This window comes from Micromys minutus, assembly GCF_963924665.1.
Source record: "Micromys minutus genome assembly, chromosome: 30".
NCBI lineage: Eukaryota > Metazoa > Chordata > Mammalia > Rodentia > Muridae > Micromys > Micromys minutus.
In genome coordinates, this window is record NC_137965.1 from 18,650,753 (window position 1) to 18,668,464 (window position 17,712).

General features: G+C 47.8%; 2 protein-coding genes across 5 annotated transcripts in view; one reads left to right on the top strand and one right to left on the bottom strand.

The window, feature by feature from the left end:
• SYNJ2 (synaptojanin 2) overlaps positions 1 to 8,853 on the top strand; it is a gene marked incomplete at both ends in the record, with an annotated part of 95,795 nt that extends 86,942 nt beyond the window's left edge. For 2 of the 3 annotated variants that reach the window (XM_080941533.1, XM_080941532.1), the window contains one exon: positions 1,413 to 3,407. In XM_080941533.1, coding sequence (XP_080797659.1) covers positions 1,413 to 2,144 — 732 coding nt within the window. Of the gene's footprint in view, positions 1 to 1,412; positions 3,408 to 8,655 lie in introns of those variants that run through there. The other variant, XM_080941534.1, reaches the window with a different exon arrangement.
• SERAC1 (serine active site containing 1) overlaps positions 8,816 to 17,712 on the bottom strand; it is a gene marked incomplete at its 3' end in the record, with an annotated part of 32,125 nt that continues 23,228 nt past the window's right edge. For both annotated transcript variants that reach the window (XM_080941536.1, XM_080941535.1), the window contains 6 exons: positions 17,445 to 17,586; positions 16,504 to 16,598; positions 15,220 to 15,317; positions 14,140 to 14,322; positions 11,229 to 11,372; positions 8,816 to 8,952 (listed from right to left, as the gene is read on the bottom strand). In XM_080941536.1, coding sequence (XP_080797662.1) covers positions 8,816 to 8,952; positions 11,229 to 11,372; positions 14,140 to 14,322; positions 15,220 to 15,317; positions 16,504 to 16,598; positions 17,445 to 17,586 — 799 coding nt within the window. The remainder of the gene's footprint in view (positions 8,953 to 11,228; positions 11,373 to 14,139; positions 14,323 to 15,219; positions 15,318 to 16,503; positions 16,599 to 17,444; positions 17,587 to 17,712) is intronic.

The following is a 17,712-nucleotide window of genomic DNA, read 5'->3' on the forward strand; positions in this document are numbered from 1 at the left end:
AGGAAGATGGCCAAGATCGTCTATGCCTTCCTGTATGGGTGCACATACAGAGAGGTTGTACAACACAAATGGATGACTAACTCTGTCTTCCATACTTTCCCTCACTCCCTTACACACACACACACACACACACACACACACACACACACACACACACAGACACACACACAAACATACATACACATACACACACATACAAACACACACATACACACAGACATACACACAAACATACACACACATACAAACACACAAACACACAGACACAGAGACATACACACAAACATACATACACACACACAAACATACATACACACACACAAACATACATACACACACAGACACACAAACACACACACAGAGTTCCTGCAGGCCCAACAGCTTCTTTCACTACTTTTCTTGCAGATTGTGTTCTGCTCTAGCTCACAAGCTTCTCAGCCTTGCTTACTGCTGCAAAGACATGAGTTTGTAAGGACAGTAGCTGCTCAGAGACTGACACCCGTAGATGCTTCTGGATCTTCCGTTTGACCTCAGTTCTGGGAGCAGGCCACTTGGTAATCCCTGCCTGGGCGCCATAGGGTGACTGTTGCTTTTGAACCTGGTCGGCGTGAGGTGGCTCTGGCATGTGCCCAGTTATTGAGTCTCCTTTCTGTCTTCTGGTTGTGCTTCTGTCCTGCATTGTTGCCTGTCCACTTCCCATGCTCTGTCCCCTCCTTGTTGCCTGTGTACCAGCTCTGTCTTTTCAGGGACAGAGCTGAGTTCTGTCCTCAGTGACTGCACAGGAATTTTGGTACAAGGCCAGTGGAGAAGGGTCATGGTTTTGGTTCGTCTTCTTTCTTAAGAACCCAAGGAAACACTGAATGGACCCAGCCTGGTCCCCTGTGATTAACTACCTGGCCCCATCGGTACCAAAGCCTCATGTTGCACCATGTAATTTAAAAGCAGAGCTCGAGAAGTGGAGTCCCTGTATGAGTCTCTCCCTCCTTCTGTAATGAAGTATGAAAGATCCTAGGAGAAAGTAGAGACATTAGCCCCTCCAGACACACGTTCCCTTCCCAGTGTGGTACCGTGTGTGCCGGATCACCTGCTGGGGCAGGAGGCTTCATAAGGAATGCTTCAGGAAAGTTCTCTCAGAGTGAGGAAGGAGCTTAGTCCTGTTTTGTCAGGGTAACCATGCAGAGCTCATCATAAAATGCCCATGGTGGCTCTGGCTTTAAAACTTCTCAGTCACTCATTGCCCTACTGGATCATGGCCTCTCCTATGCTTCCTGTTCACAGTCCCGGCTCCCACACTGTCTCTAATCAGACTGGCTGCCTCAGCCTCATCTGTCTCTGTTCCCTACCGAGTGTTGTCTGGGTGCCCACTTCTAATGTGCTGGCTTCTCATGACACTGTACCTTGCCTTTCCTCAGCCCATGTTACCAGAAGAACAGTTTGAGCAGCAGCAGCCTGTCAATTTTACAATGGCTTCCCAGGAAATGAACCTTGAGACCCCTCCTCCAGTAACAGCCCCTCTGGTCCCGCCTATTCCCAAACCAAGAACATTTCAACCTGGGAAAGGTGTTGAGAGGAGGCTGAGCAGCGGCAAGCCAGAACCAGATGAAGTTCCTCCCGTGACAGGCGCTATGGAGTTGTCACCTCCAGAGGCCCCAGAGGCCCCATCTCTGGCTCCCAAGGTGCCTCCAAGGAGGAAGAAGTCTGCACCAGCAGCCTTCCACCTGCAGGTCCTGCAGACAAACAGCCAACTTCTCCAGGACCTCGATTGTTCCAGCAGTCCTCCGTCCCCACGGAAGCCCAACACCCACCCGCTCTGTCCAAAAGTGGCTCTTGGCACTTCGTTGGCCATAAGCCCTGAAACTAATGGGTCCAGAGTGATGGAGCCCGAGGCAGACTTTCATGGCGATTATCCAGATCCTTTCTGGAGCCTTCTTCACCACCCTAAGCTGTTGAATAATACCTGGCTGTCCAAGAGCTCTGAGCCTTTAGACTTGGGGTCCAGGAACCCTGACAGGCCACACACAGACCCTACACAGGTCAATGCATCAGTGGCTGAGAGGGGGCTTCCACCAGACCACGGGGGAAAAGACTTTAGTCACTGGATGACAGCCAGAAACAAAGACAAGAGGACAACATTAGGCGTCTGACCCACAGAACATCATCTGTTGGCGCTGAAGATATGCTCATTTCAAATGTTCATCTTCCTCATGTGGGCATTGCTTGACTTGGTCAAAAGGGATGTCGATGTAAAGGCACACCGAAACCCTTTATCCAGCACTCTGTGTGGTGTGTGAAAACCGCCTCCCATTGTGTAGAGTTATTTGGCCGCCCAAACGTTCCGTTCAAGACCTGTGCAATTTAAGCTTGCTCTCAGGAGACCGGGAAATGTGCTGTTGGATTCAGGATTCCCAAAGACTCTAGATCCCCAAGACGCTCTCAACCATGGAATTTTAAGTGGTTGTTCAGTTTCTCTGTGTGCGCCATTTGCTTGTTGGTTTTGTGTTTTTATAGATTTGGGATAAGTGGTTAGGTTCATAGGAGATGACATTAAAAGCAGCCAGGACCTTAAGAGCTGCTGTGATCCACTTGAAACCACATTAAGGGGAAAAAAATGAGAGCTGAAAGCAGCCAATAGGTCAACGGCGTGCCTGTACATTCCTGTGAGCCCTTTTTATGGAACTGCCCTTCTTCATAGCTGCGGGTTCGGCTTCTTCAGGCTCGGCAGAAAGACCGAGTCTGTACTTCGAATGTGTGTTTTCTGTTAGTCTCTAAATGCTACAGCATAAGAGATGTAAGGCATCTGGAGACAACTGAACAAGAGGTGTGTAGGAACTATACAAATACTGTGCCGCTGAGGGCTTGAGCATCTAAGGGTTTGGGTACCTCAGGGGGTCCTGGAATTGATCGCCCATAGATACTCAGGTGACTACCCACGCGTGATTAGCTTTAATTATGTTTAAATCCTGTGAGAGCTGGTGGCAATACTGTTTTGGTTGTGACGTGTGCACCGTGAGTTTACCCTCCACTCAGATGTGGACCAGCTGACTCCTGCATACCTTGTACACAGTCTTGAGTCATGGTGTGCTGGTTAACCTAATTCACTTTCATCCTGGACGAAACTTCCCTCCTATTGTCAATGTCCCCTAAAGGCACAAAATGTGAAAACTCATACTGGCCCATCATGGCTGATTTTCATTTGTGTGGTATAAGGTGGCTTCAGGAAGGAGTACACATGGCTCCCCACGAGGTTACATCTCCAAGACGGCAGGTCTGGGCTTTTTTCTGATGTCTCTTGGGTCTGTCTGTTGCTTCTTTCATTCATGCATTTCTAATACTTCTCATCTCTTCAAGAATTGACAGACATCTTGATGCTATTTTATATTAAAAAATATTGTGACGTCTAGAATGTATTTGAAGCATATATCACATTTTTGTGTATAAAAAGCTCATTAGCTGAAGAAGGCTGAGTTAGGAGGAGGGTCAGGAGGCCAAGACCAGCTTGGGCAACAGAGCAAGATTTTATTTTCAGAAGGAAATAAACTCATTGGCAAATATTGTTATGCCAACTTCCATATTTAGGAGTCTTTTACATCATAGGCCATACACAGTGTCCTGTGTGGCTCCTCAAGGCCAATCCTGCAGAGAATGCTAATGACTGGGGCAGGTGTGGCCATTGAATGCTAATGACTGGGGTAGGTGTGGCCATTTTCCTGAGACTTGCTACTCTTCATTACCCACCAGACTGTTGGAATTTCAGAAATTATGTTACTGTCGTGTTCAAGATATTTTGCAAATTATTTAAATCTGGCATTCAAGAACAAAACTCCATGTCTCTACATTCGTCTGAAAACTGATCTGAGAAAAAAAAAGCTATTAACCACAAAGTAGAATAATAGGCATATTCGGCAGTTATAAAATTTGGTGTGGGGGCTGGAGAGAGATGGCTCAGCAGTTAAGAGCACTGGCTGCTCTTTCAGGGGACCCAGGTTTGGTTCCCAAGACAGTGGCTCCCAATCATCTGTAACTCCAATGTCATGAGACCCAATGTTCTTTTCTGGCCTCTGAGAGCCCTGAATGCTCAAGGTGCAGACATACAAGTAAATAAAACAACCACCACCTACCAATAAGCAAAATAAAGGGAAAATTAAAGATGGCGTGTAGATGTGCAAGATGCTTACTGTGGTTCTTAAGATCATGAGATTTATCGAGTGTTCTTCAAATAAAACCATACAGCAAGTTTCTGAGGAGAAAGCGAGGTGGGCTGCCTGGAGTGTGAAAGAATTGGCCACGGTATTTCGTCCCACAAATGCAGCCAGGAACAGAAAAAAATGTTTTAAACTCAGATGTCCTCTTCCTGTGTACACCTTCTTTTCCTGCCTCAGAGAAGGTGGATTTGAGAGCAGATAAATGTCACCACCACCTCCACCATCACCACCACCTCCACTAACCACCACCACCACCTCCACCACCACCATCACCACCACCTCCACCATCACCACCACCATCACCGCCAACCACCACCACCAACCACCACCACCACCTCCACCACCACCATCACCACCACCACCACCTCTACCATCACCACCACCATCACCACCACCACCACCATCACCAACCACCACCGCCCTGCCCCAAGTCAGAAAGGCAGCAAGGTCAAGCTCTTCCAGATTGCTTGCAGCATGCGAGTTTTCAGCTTGTAGTTTCCCTTGTTTTACATAGTAATCAAGCCAGGAGCCCCACTAAGGCCATTACAGAGGAGCAGATGAAATCTGAAATCGAAGTACCACATCTAGAACCTACACCCAGGACTGTGAGTCAAAAGAAGTAGAGTTAAGAATTGAACAAGCCAGGTGGTAGCGTACATGTTTAATCCAGTACTCAGGAGTCAGAGGCAGGGTTCTCTGTTGAGTTCAAGGCCAGCCTGGCCTACATTGTTCCAGGGCAGCCAGAGCTACATAATGACACCCAGTCTCAAGACTGGGGGGGGTGCTGGGTGGGGGTGGGGAATAGGACATCTTTTTAAAAAACTACTGTTTAACTGCAGGGTGTTTTAAGCCAGTAGCTGTTGGTGAGCAACCACCACCCAAAAGACTCCATTTTGCGTTGAGTCTTGTTTTGGGTTTCAGTCTGAGTTAATGTGACTGTATGTTGCCATTGCTTCGAAACATAGTGCAGTGTAGCACAGTATTTCAGGGGCAATGCCGATCATGTCAGCCCTGCTGACCCCAGTATAGACTGTCTCAGATTTCCTACAAGCTTCAAGAAATGTCTACAAAGGTTTAAGTTGCTAAATTTGAGATACTTGTTACTTCCCCAGCACGTTTAAGGGAAGTCATGTGTTAAAGCGTTCTGTTGGCTTACGAATGGTCATTTTGTTGGAGAAGAAAACTGAGAAACTTATTTCCAGAGATTAGTGACTAATCAGAGCCCAGCAGTGAATCTCGATTGGTAATTTGTTCTGAAGTTGGGCGCATTAGATGTTTTTGTCTTTTTTTTTACATTGAGTTTTTCAGATCAGAAAAGAATCCTCGGACTCTTTCCTTTGGCCAGCCTTCCTCAACGTCGAATGCAGTGGCTACTTCTTACTGTGTGACGTTCAGGTTTTCCTTCTCAACTACTGGGACTAACAATTGGTTGAAAAGCAAAAGAATACGGTTATGAATTTATGGCTTGAGGGCCCAAGAGGTTTCTGAGCAGCACACCTCAAGATCTGAATTTGATCCCCCAAACTCACACAGTGGGAGGGAGAACTAATTCCCAAATGTTGTCCTCTGACCTGTGCACGCTCGCGTGCGCGCGCGTGCGCGCGCGCGCACACACACACACACAGGGCAACTAGATGTAAAAAGAGAAAAACAAACCTCAGACTGTATCGTGTGAGCTGCAATCATGGATCACCAACATAACACACAGACTCAGGCCTGGCCATGTAGATCGGGTGAGGCTAGTCTGTCTTTCAGAGGCCCTTACAGCAGACTGGGAGAGGACAAACTCTGGGGGTGCCTTATATACACTTCTTCATGGAAGCAGGAGGGACTATGTCCTCTTCACGTTCTGCCTACGTTTATTCTAAGCTAATCGGTTCACAGAATAGTCTCTTAGGAATAACAATATACTGATCTTGGAATGGCAAGCCATTGAGATTTCTCTTTGAGGGACCCTGACCTGGCCACGAGAGGAATCGGCAGACCGCAGGATCTTTGTTCCAAGGTGGCAGGAGATGGACTCGCACACCCACTGCGATGCAAACAGCACTTGGCTGGACCGGCTCAGCGCATGCCGATCAGAGCAGTGTCCACAGGGGAAACCCGAAGTTAAGGAATACAGGCTTCCTGCACATTCCCTACCTGCTCCGACAGGGAGCTCCCCAAGATGTCCTGCTCTAGGATGGCTACAGCTGATGACCCTGCGCCGGCACACTGTCATGTCTGATGACCTGGTTTCACATTTAGCTTCGTTCCTTGTGCTGTCCATTCTAAGGTGTGACACGCCATCTACCGTGCCTTGTCAGAGCTGTTTCTCTGCCCTAAAAGACCTGTGGATCTCCCAACTCAAATTCCTAGCAACTCCGTCCTTACCCGTTGTTGAATGTCAGTTTCAGCCATACTGGCTTTTCTTTAACCCTGTGACAGGAATGTAAGGGTCTTCCCTTCACCAATATATATATATATATATATATGATTTATTTTTTGTGAGTACACTCTCCCTGTCTTCAGACACACAAGAGGGCATCCGATCCCATTACAGATGGTTGTGAGCCACCATGTGGTTGCTGGGAATTGAACTCAGGCCCTCTGGAAGAACAGTTGCTCTTAACCACTGAGCCATCTCTTCAGACCCTCACCTATTTTTAGTTGTGGATTGTTTTACTCCAAATATATCCATAAGTTATTAACATTATTTCTAGAAGCCTGTGTGTGTTTGAGAAAGTACCAGATTATGTTCCGTGCCCATCTATCACATACTAATTTACATGAGGTCAAGCTGAGCCTAACGTTAGACTTCAACACTGGAGTTTCTGCAGCCTGATCATATGTGTTCATTACTTTCAAGGCTGGCTTAGCTGAGAATGCAACCTCTCCCTTCCTTATTACTGTGTCTCAGGTGAGGAGGAGGGTGCCATGCCTTTGAGGGCTCTGTTTACACTGTAAGGCAGCACTTGCATCCTTTGCCCTGCCGACAGGCAGACCTGTCAGTGAAGATACACGGGAGTAAATGGCTGGCTTCTGGTTGGTACCTTTTTCTTTTTCTTCTGCAGCTGTGTCTGTGCTGGAGGGATGTGTGTTAGCTCGGTCTTTAGTGCGCTGCTGTTTTGTGGTTATTGCTTTGTGCTCATTTGTTTCCAATCACATCTTTGTTCAGGATGATGTTGCCTGCATAAGCACATGTGCCGCCAGTGCTGTATTTGTGGTCTTTATCCATCCACCTTGGTCTTGTGTATGATAAAACGGAGAGTGGCCTTTTCATCATATACACAGAGCAGAAATGCTGATTGTATCGTCAGAAAAGCAGCACTAACTTAGCCATACACTGGACAGCGATTACTGGATCGATTTTTAAAGCAGAACCATGTTCACATTCACCCCGCTGACAGACACCTGGGCAGCAGAGTTAAAGGAGAAAAGATGTGTTCTGTTCATGGTTTCAGCCAATGGTCACTGGTCCCATGGTGTGAGGCGGCATCATGGGAGAATGGGAGGATGAGCAACACTGCTCACAATGTCAGGGAGAAAGCATAGAGGGGCAGGAAAAGACCGATGCAAGAAAGAACCATTATGCTAAGAGCAATAGGGTGAAGCTACCAATAAACGTCCATTAGGCAAATGCAGAGAAGGATTTGTTATTGTTTACTAGGATTTGGGTTGGAGGAGGGAGAACTCCGGCTGCTGAGAGCTTCTTTGGGGATGATACAATAGTCAGAAATCAGACAGTGGTGATAGCTGGTAACTTTGAATATACCAAATTTGTAAGTTGTATTCTTCCAAGGTATAAATTTGGGGCTGAGGACACAGTGTACTGGCAGAGTAGTTGGCTAGCATGCACAAGGTTTCGGGTTTGCTCCCTAGCACCACACACATGCTCACACACACAATGAATTTCACGTTACCAATGCTATTACTCAAACACAAAAGGTCATCAGCGTGAGTCCCCATCCTCCCCTGCCGGAAGTCCCTCTCAAGGGAACATGGAGGAAAGCTGCACTTTCTGCAGCCAGAGAGCCGGAGAGTCTTGACTGAGTGGTTAGGACACCTGATCGCTTCAGATAGGCCTGTTCCTAACCTGATCCTTACCTTATCTGGAGCACATTATTGAAACTAATTAAAATATCCTAGAAAGAATACTTTAAAAAAACAACCGTTCTCAGCAATATGGGAAAAAACAGAAGCATACAAGACTGGTGCGAGCATGCCAGCAGGCGTGCGGCAGCCACTGAGTGTCAAATGTGTTAAACTGGCAGTAAGACATCACAGCACATGGTGCCCTGGAAGTTCTAGCCTGTTCTCCCATTTCATTCTCATGGTGTACTAAGTTGCCTGTCAGGACGCTTGGGTGAGCTGGGGCAGTTTCAGGGGTCGGCTCTGACCACAGCAGCTCTGCTCCCTACCCCAAGGCCCAGCACAAAGGAGTTTCTTGTAACCCTTCCTCTGTGACCTCCAGGTCTATTCCGGCCTTTCCCAGTGCTTGTGTGAAGAGCTGCGCTCTGCTGTGTGCAGCCCGTGGGCGGTGAGGGCACAGCACTTCGTAGAGCTTAAGGAGACACGGAGACTGCCACGCTGCTTGCACTGTATTCACACAAAAAGATGGAAGAACGTAGCTGTCAGTTTTCAAGGTCTCTGGCTAAAGTTTCGCAGATGAACTGTAGAGTACGTTGGTACAAAAACGCATCCTTTGTCTTCGGCTTGCAAATGTTCAAGTGGTTGACGTCCACAGGAATTAGGTCCCCAATGCCTAAGTCTGAAGAAAGCGGAAGTGTCAATAAAGCAAAGGGAAGCCACGCTCGCCTGAGCAGAATTGACTCCCTGTGTAAAATGGATGCCCAGTAAGTCTCAGTTCTAAGCAGAGCCTCAGCACTGGCACTGTAGAGACTTCCCTGTTCCTGTAGCCCCAAGAAGTCACCTAAGAATGGGTGCACCACGTGGGAACCACTGCAGACCCAAGTCCCAGGTGTGTGGAGGGGGCTGTGTGGAGGGGGTGTGTGTGGAGGGGGAGTGTATGGAGGGGGCTGTGTGGAGGGGGTGTGTGTGGAGGGCACTGTGTGGAGGGGGTGTGTGTGTGGAGGGGGCTGTGTGGAGGGGGTGTGCGTGGAGGGCACTGTGTGGAGGGGGTGTGTGTGTGGAGGGGGCTGTGTGGAGGGGGTGTGCGTGGAGGGCACTGTGTGGAGGGGGTGTGTGTGTGGAGGGGGAGTGTATGGAGGGGGCTGTGTAGAGGGTGTGTGTGTGGAGGGTGTGTGTGTGGAGGGGGCTGTGTGGAGGGGGTGTGTGTGGAGGGGGAGTGTATGGAGGGGGCTGTATGGAAGGGGTATGTGTGGAAGGGGAGTGTATGGAGGGGGCTGTGTGGAGGGGGTGTGTGTGGAGGGCACTGTGTGGAGGGGGTGTGTGTGTGGAGGGGGTGTGTGTGGAGGGGGTGTGTATGGAGGGGGTTGTATGGAAGGGGTGTGTGTGGAGGGGGAGTGTATGGAGGGGGCTGTGTGGAGGGGGTGTGTGTGGAGGGTGTGTGTGTGGAGGGGGCTATATGGAGGGGGTGTGTGTGGAGGGGGAGTGTATGGAGGGGGCTGTGTGGAGGGGGTGTGTGTGGAGGGTATGTGTGTGAAGGGGGCTGTATGGAGGTGGTGTGTGTGGAGGGGGAGTGTATGGAGGGAGCTGTGCGGAGGGGGTTTGTGTGTGGAGGGGGCTGTGTGGAGGGGGTGTGTGTGTGGAGGGGGTGTGTATGGAGGGGGTGTGAAGGGGATGTATGGAGGGGGCTGTATGGAGGGGGTGTGTATGGAGGGGGTGTGTGTGGAGGGGGCTGTGTGGAGGGGTTGTATGTGGAGGGGTCTGTATGGAGGGGGCTATGTGGACGGGGTGTGAAGGAGATGTATGGAGGGGGCTGTGTGGAGGGGGTGTGTGGAGGGGGTGTGAAGAGGATGTATGAAAGGGGTGTGCTGAGATGGTTGTGTGGAGGGGTGTGTATGGAGGAGCAGATATGGGGCAGGATTCAGTACTTTAGTACTCAACTGCTTGAGAGATGAGAAAGGTTATCTGATGTCAGCCTGACAGGTCTACCTGGATGCAGGTAAGGAGAGACGCCAGTGAGCCCACGGCTGAGTGGAGGAATGAGGGTAACTGGTAAAGAGGACAGTCAGGGTTACTATGGCAAAGCTACGGCGCTGCAAGCAGCTGTCAGGGAACTGGCTCTGCTGCTGCTTTAAGTTTCTAGGGTTTTTAGACATCTGGCAGCCATTGTTTTCAGACTGGTAGAGAGCTTCTTTAGGGTCTGTGGGTGCTTCCTCTGTGTGGTGCATGAGGAGACACGCAGAGCTCAGTACCCACACTCAGGACCATGAGACAAGCATGCTGTCCCTGGCCACTAACCCTGGCCATTGTCTTTGAGCTACCAGGACAGGACCTACGCCAGCCTCAGGAAGGCGTGCCAGGAGATGAGAATGAGGCGGAGGACATGGTCGGTCAGGGGAGGCAGTTCAGCTAGTGACATGTATGGGAGGCTACCAGGCAGCGTTACCTTAAGGACAGCTTGGATGTGGGCTCTACACCATAACAGCAGGTACTAGTCCCTCTTTAGGCGGAGACAGTTAAAAACTAGTGTTTTTAACACTAGGTGTTTTTTCTTGAATATTCCCTGCTTGAATATTACCCATCCATTTTCCATTTACCAAGACTTCCAAACGTTTATAGCCCACATTTTTTTATCAGTGGGGTTAAGACTGCTAGCAGTTACCAATTTGCTGGAAGCTCTTGGTATGCTCCTTAATGTAGGTGCTACGGTTGGTGCCTTAGAGCCAGAGAACTAGCCACTGCCATCTAACTGTTAGAGACAGGAGGCTGATGCCAAGGCTGTGTGCTTGCAGAGGATTTAAATCTGCTGCTGAAGAGAATAGTAAACGTAGATTCTGGATTTTTATTCAATGTTCTCCTATCCATCTCTAAGACACTGGCTATGGAAACAGACATCTATTAAATGCTGGGTCCCATCAACTAGGCATCCAGTGGCCACCATGTCTCAAGACTGAGTACCTGCTGACTCCACGGGCACTATGTGCAGTTTGATCATGTTGCCGATAAATGTTGGCTGTGTTTCTACAAAGTTCAGCACCTGGAAGTTCTTGTCTTTCGCAAACTCCAGGAAGTCGTCCTGTAGCACCTTCAGGGCAGGCGAGTCTGTAAAACCGGACACGAGGCCATGTGTCATGCCTTCATATTATATCTCAGGGAGGGGAGCTGGCTGGGCAGGTAAGCCTTTGCTCATACACCCAAGACAATGGCTACTCTTGGATGTCTACTTGACTACATCTGAACTGAAAACCCAAACCGATGGGGACTACTGTGAGGGACTTTTAGTTAACTGGATCGTTTAAGGAGACACCTTATTTCCAAATCACGTGAGGGCCCACCTTTCATCTGAGCCACACCACCCAGTGATGTCCTAAAGGTCAAAGAGGAACAAAGCGTTTGCTCTCTCTCCTGTTTGCCCTCACTCTTGCTCCATTGGCATTAGAGCCGTGTGTGTGTGTGTGTGTGTCTATTCTGACATTCTGACAACCAGCTGAGATATCCAGGCTCTTTGGCAACTAGTGCGACTCGTGTATTCTTAAATTTTCCATCAGGAGAGAGTCACTGTGGGACTAGATGGCCCACAGCCTATAAGCCACTCTAGTAAACCCCATACATATGCTCTTCCTATCAGTTCTGTTCCTCTAGAGAAAGATCCCTGAGTAACACCCAGGAGGACCTGCTTGAACAGCCAGCTGTGGCTACACAACTGTAATCTTAGCTGGGGGTGCAGGGGAGAACAGGAAGAGAACTGACATCAGAAGTCTGATTCAGACTTCCTCTGGGGAGTATAGGAAACCTCTGGAGGACTCCAGTATCTTCAGAATGAGTTGAGAAGACAACAGACCTCAACTCAAGAAGACATGAATAAACAGCCACCACCTCAGCCAAGAGGCTGACAAGAGATAGCCTATGAGCAACTTGGCCACGAGGAAGCACCTGAGACCAGAAAAGGGGTCATCTGGGCCCCACAGCTCTACATATCTGGTAACCAACACTCTTGTTCACACCCCAAGTTGTCCTGTAGGATCTAGGAAGGTCTCTTGGGTTCTACACCCTCAAGTCTTATGTTTAGCAGACCCCAGCATTACCTGTGCTCAAGCCTCTGGACCTTCATAAAAGTAGAAGGAATGAATACTATGGTCAATACACAGGCATCAACAAAGGGACATGCTACTAAGAAAAGCCTAATACCATGAAAGAAAAGATTAATTCTCCAGAAATAGAGTTGAAGGACATCTACGAAATGGCTACAAAGGAATTAGACGGTGAGCCTGCGGAAATGTACTGACATGTAAGAGAATCAAGAGTAAACAGCGCAGCCAGAGGAATGGATCCGTAGATTAGAGCCCACGCTGCCCCTACAGAAACCCTGAATTTGGTTCCCGGCACCCATATCCCATAACCCCAGTTCCAGGGGATCCAATGCCTTCAGCTTCTGAGGGCCCTTGTGCATACACACAACACACAAACAATTCAGAACATGAACGAGAGATTAACCAACAGAAGAAATCGTTTAAAAAGAATGGATCAGAACCTGAAACTTCAAGTTACAAAAGAGTGTTTCTGAAACCGATTAGAATGAGAGAAAGAACGTGAACTAGATGCTAGGTTTCACTTTGAACTCAAACAAGGAAGGAAAAAGGAAGAAAAAAGATTCATACTACGGAAACTCTAGAAGTTGAAGAAATGTGCAAGTCAATTAAAAACCTGACTCATAAGTAACAGTCAAACTCCCAAACATGCAGAGATACAGACATCCATGTACAAAAGCTCAGAAACCCCCCCCCAAAGACGTCCAATGAATAAACCAAAGTAAAATTTTAGAAAACCTGTCAAACAGCAAGAAAAAGATGCAGTGACATATGCAGAAAACTAAAGGAGAAACTGCCACCCAAGGATAGTGCATCCAGCCAAGTTATCTTCAAAAATGATTCACCACCACCAGACTGCGGCAGGAAGACAAGACAGCCATCCTCACAGCTCACGAAGGAACACATATGTTCACCAGAAGAACCAACCGAGACTCCCAAAGCCACCACACCGCTCAAATGTGAGGCACATAGGAACATGGATAACCAAGTGGCATTTAAACTGCACACTTCCTGACCCTACAGATGAATGAACTATATTCTCCACGCAAAAGAATGTAAGAAGGGACTCATGCAGGGACAGCTGTGCTCTTATCAGACAAATCACATTCTAAGTCAGAAACGGTAAAGAGGCACAGCTGTATACAGACAGGATCAGTTCAGTGAAAACATGCAGTAACCTTTGATATGCATGCATCTAACACGGACCCACCCAATCATGTGAAGCACATATCTAAATGCAGAGACAGATTAACACAGTCATAGGTGGAGACATTGAGACCCTATTTTCCATTATGCTAAGATCGTAAGATCATCCAGAGAGAACAAGAACACTCAATACACAGGCCTAACATGGAGTCAAACCTCTTGTTCCATCCAAAGTAGCAGAGAACACATTCTTCTGTGCACAGAGCTAAGCATATGTTGGGCTACGAAACAAAACACAGTGCTTTATAACTAACATGCTGACTCAAAAGTTCATGTATATTTTGATAGCCGATAATTTTCCAAATTCATGGAGAAAAGTAGTTACTACCTTGAGAGAAGAAAACGTAATTTGCCTATATTAAGTAGTTGAGATAACTTGTCATACTAGAGAGGACAACTACCCAGGCACAAAAGAGAGACAGAAGAAAAGTCAAGTGAACCCCAAGGCTTTCCACAGATAATCTAAACAAAACCATATGCAAGTTTAAAAACATGATGGTACATTTCAGGAGGAAATGGTGATTTTCCTTTTCTTCTTTCCGTGTATTTAATGTTCTACAACAAGAAAGTGTTACCCTTGCTGAGTTCTTTGACTTCCAGAGAGGGAAAGAGAAGATATCGAATATTAACAGAGTATTCAGCCAAATGTGATCCGTGGTGAGGGACACTGTAAAAAATTATTCCTCTGGTGTTGTTTATAATAGCGCTCAGTTCTGGCTTCTTAGAGGCTTCCAATAGCATCTTCTTGACAAGAAGACCTAGCCACAGAGGAGAAAGAGAAGGGAGAGTGAGTTGTTTCCTTACTCTATCCCTCCTTCTCAAAAAGAACAAGCAAACAAGACAGGGTTGATTTACATGTAAGTAGCTTCCTCTAGTGTAAGAAAACCACCTTTAAAATAAGGACACCACTGTGAATGTATCGCTGAGTCTACAAGTAGTTAAGAGACCGCAGACTACACACCCTTCTCTCATAGATCTTACTGCCTGTGAGGTAGGTGTCAATCACTGCCACCCACATGCAAAGTCACAGGTCCCACCAAGGAAGGCCAGCAGCTATGGAATGGCCCGACCCAGGGATGGCAACAGTGGGTTTTTGTGAAGCAGAAGGGCTACATCCACCTTTCTCAGCAAAGGGACCATGGCTGAGGCTCAGCCTAAGTCACATTAATCAAACACCCTAGCCTGGGGCTGATCAAAGGCTTTAAGCTAGGCATACAGAGAGAGCTGAGAGCTAGTTTGGGGGAGCCCAGGAAAAGTAAGGCATGCAGCTGGAGCCAAGCACAGAAAAGCTGTGATCACACCTCAGCAGCACAGGCAGCAATGTGAAGAGGTGTGGATGGGAAGGCAGGAAAGTCCCTGAGGCCTGTGGCAGTGCTGGCTCCTCTGAGCCTAGTGACAAGCATCCCACAGTGTAATCTGACTCAGAATGGCCACATGAAACCACCAAGTCACCAATCTAAGCCCTCCCACCCAGTCTCTTATTAGCTGTTCCCTTCTAGGAAAACAAACATGGACTGAGAGTAGTAACTTTAAAACTCTTAGCTAAAACGTTCACTTGGTGTGGGGAGACTAGTAAGACAGACAGAACTTTCAGTTGGCTGACACCTTGACAACCACCTCATGATGGTTGTCTGTGAAGACAAGCCCATCCTTACCTCCCATGCTGTGTGAGATCCATATCATTGGCCTGTCCCCAACACCAGCAGCTCTGAGCTTGCTGAGAAGTTCGTTGCTTCTGAATGCAATGGACTTTCTGAACAAAACAAAACCACCAAGCAAGACGGGCTAACTTAAGAACGTACTACTCAATGCTATCTGCTCCCACGCTGAAGTGTAGGCTATGCCAATCTTAGTCTCTGTCTGAAACTTGCTCGCACTAACATAGCTGGGTCTACCTAAGCCCACAACAGCCACGCATACCCAAAACAAGCATTATTTGAATATCAAATGGATCTGGCCATTTGTACAGGTCAAACATGGGACCTATCCCTGCTGCCCTAGGCAGGTAGGAATGGGGTCCTGTTTCCTCTACAGCCTGACAATAAGAATGCTCCAGAGACTTGACTGTCTGAGTTTACGCCAACACACATTAAGCTTCTATTACTTGGGTTTATCTAGAAATATTAGTGATCATCAGAGAGTTCAAAATAAGTGATTCCAGACCAAAAGGAAGTTTGACTTCATAGCTTAGCCGTCTGCTAGTCTCACGCTGTTTATCTGCAATACCTTTTTTGAGAGCAAAATTTTCCAGTGCTGCTCTGGGGGACAACAGGTAAGCTGGGTGCCAACATGCCCTCTGTTGGCGTCTGTACCTACCTGGGGCCTGCTCATCAAGCACCATGTTATGTCCCCAACTAGATCAGCTCTCTGTGAGCAAAGCCTCCTAAGCACTCACTGACTGTACAGCGAGCCACGGGTGGGACTAGGCTACTACGTAGGTCCTGGAAACCAGGAAGAAATTGCTCCTTAGGACATAAAAGGGACACAAGTCAAAACTGCTTGGCATCTTTTTCCTTGAGCTTCCCCAGACAGTCGGACTGTGAGTACACAAGCCACTATCACCTTTACTACCAGCAGAAGTAAAGGCTTTGCTAGAAATCTGTGGTCCTTTACGATTATAGGGTTACATGAGCCATGTCAGGAGCGCAACACGTATCCCAGTACCTGTCACTTACTTTCTACTGTCTACTATGTACTAAAGCTAATGCCTTCCAGAGGAGGGTCACAGCGGTAGCAGACTGGAGCATCCCCTAACATGCACAAGACCTGGGCTCGATCCCCAGGCCGTAGAAAATAACCCCTATCTGTGATATAAACAAAGTCCTCCCACAGCAGAGGATGTATCTGAGGCCTGATCCTCCCTTCCTCCCAAGCTAGTGCTCCCTCCCTCTCATGTTACCCCTCCCCCTCCTCCCAGGCTCCCTCCCCTCTCACACTACCTCTCCATAGGGCACCTTGCCCTCCAGTCGCTGAGGCTCGTGTCATACTCCACAGATATGATTCGAAGTGCAGGACAGTCCTTTGCTAGCCATGTCTAAGTAAAATGCAAAGCCCGTGAGCAGAGGCATGCTTTCCCCACCCAGGTACTTCCTCATAACTGTTCTATGTAGCCAAAGAATACCGGAGGTTAGTGAAGATAAAAATAAGTATTTTATCTCTTCATATCTCTGGTCATAAAAATGCTATCGATATTTATAATAAAGGTGTGAGAACATTGCCAGCTTTAATCTGCAGTTGCCAAGACCAAGACTTGTCTTGAAGGCCTTTCGCAGTTGAAAGCTGTTACCTCGGACAACTGTATTCTCTGCTGGATAACTGAGGCTTGACAGAGATGAAGGATAACTCAGTTTGTTTCTGAGAACTGAGCACTGGCATCTCTACAGGGAGAAGAGTGAGCTATTCTCAAGTAAGAGGGAGCAAAGCCCTGGAAACTGTTGACACACAGAAGCAATGTCCTGCATGGACTAGAATAAATCTCAGCCCACAAACTCATCCCAGAGTTGAGCCCGGAGGAAAAAAATGTCAAAGAAATGCAAAGAGAACTACGCCACTCAAGCTTTTCTATTTTTATAATTATTAAGATCATAAAATTGGCTATTACAAGTAAATTCTGGCTGGATTATTAAATTATATATCAACAAAGGGAGTGAGTGCCCTGCGTTTTTACTCATGGAGTTCTGTCATTCTAGAGTCACGGAATAAACATAGCAAGGGGGTCACAAGCCCCACTGATGATGTAAAATCCTACAAATGTCTCCCAGAGGAAATAGCACAGCGTGAGAGAAGCAGTGGTGGGGGACCAGGACGCAGTCATCAGGAGTGCCAGCGAGTGCCAGCGAGTGCCAACGCGTGAGCGGCCGCCACAGTGGCTGCTCCTTACCTTGGGCCAGCATGTAGTGTACCTGTCTTCTTCCACCAGAGCATTTTCAGTCAGAGCCCGCTGGCTGTCATGCTGGCGCCAGGTTTTAAACGCTGCTCCCATAAGGCCATGAATAAAAAGGACATCGGCTTTAATGGGCTGACTAAGAGGAAAGAGAGTTTTAAAAAGAAGCAGAATAAACCATTACTACTGTGGCAAGCTACACAGCATTCTCACGGAGGGCGTTAGCAGGCTGATGGGGCATTAAGGATACTTAATGAGGGCAAAC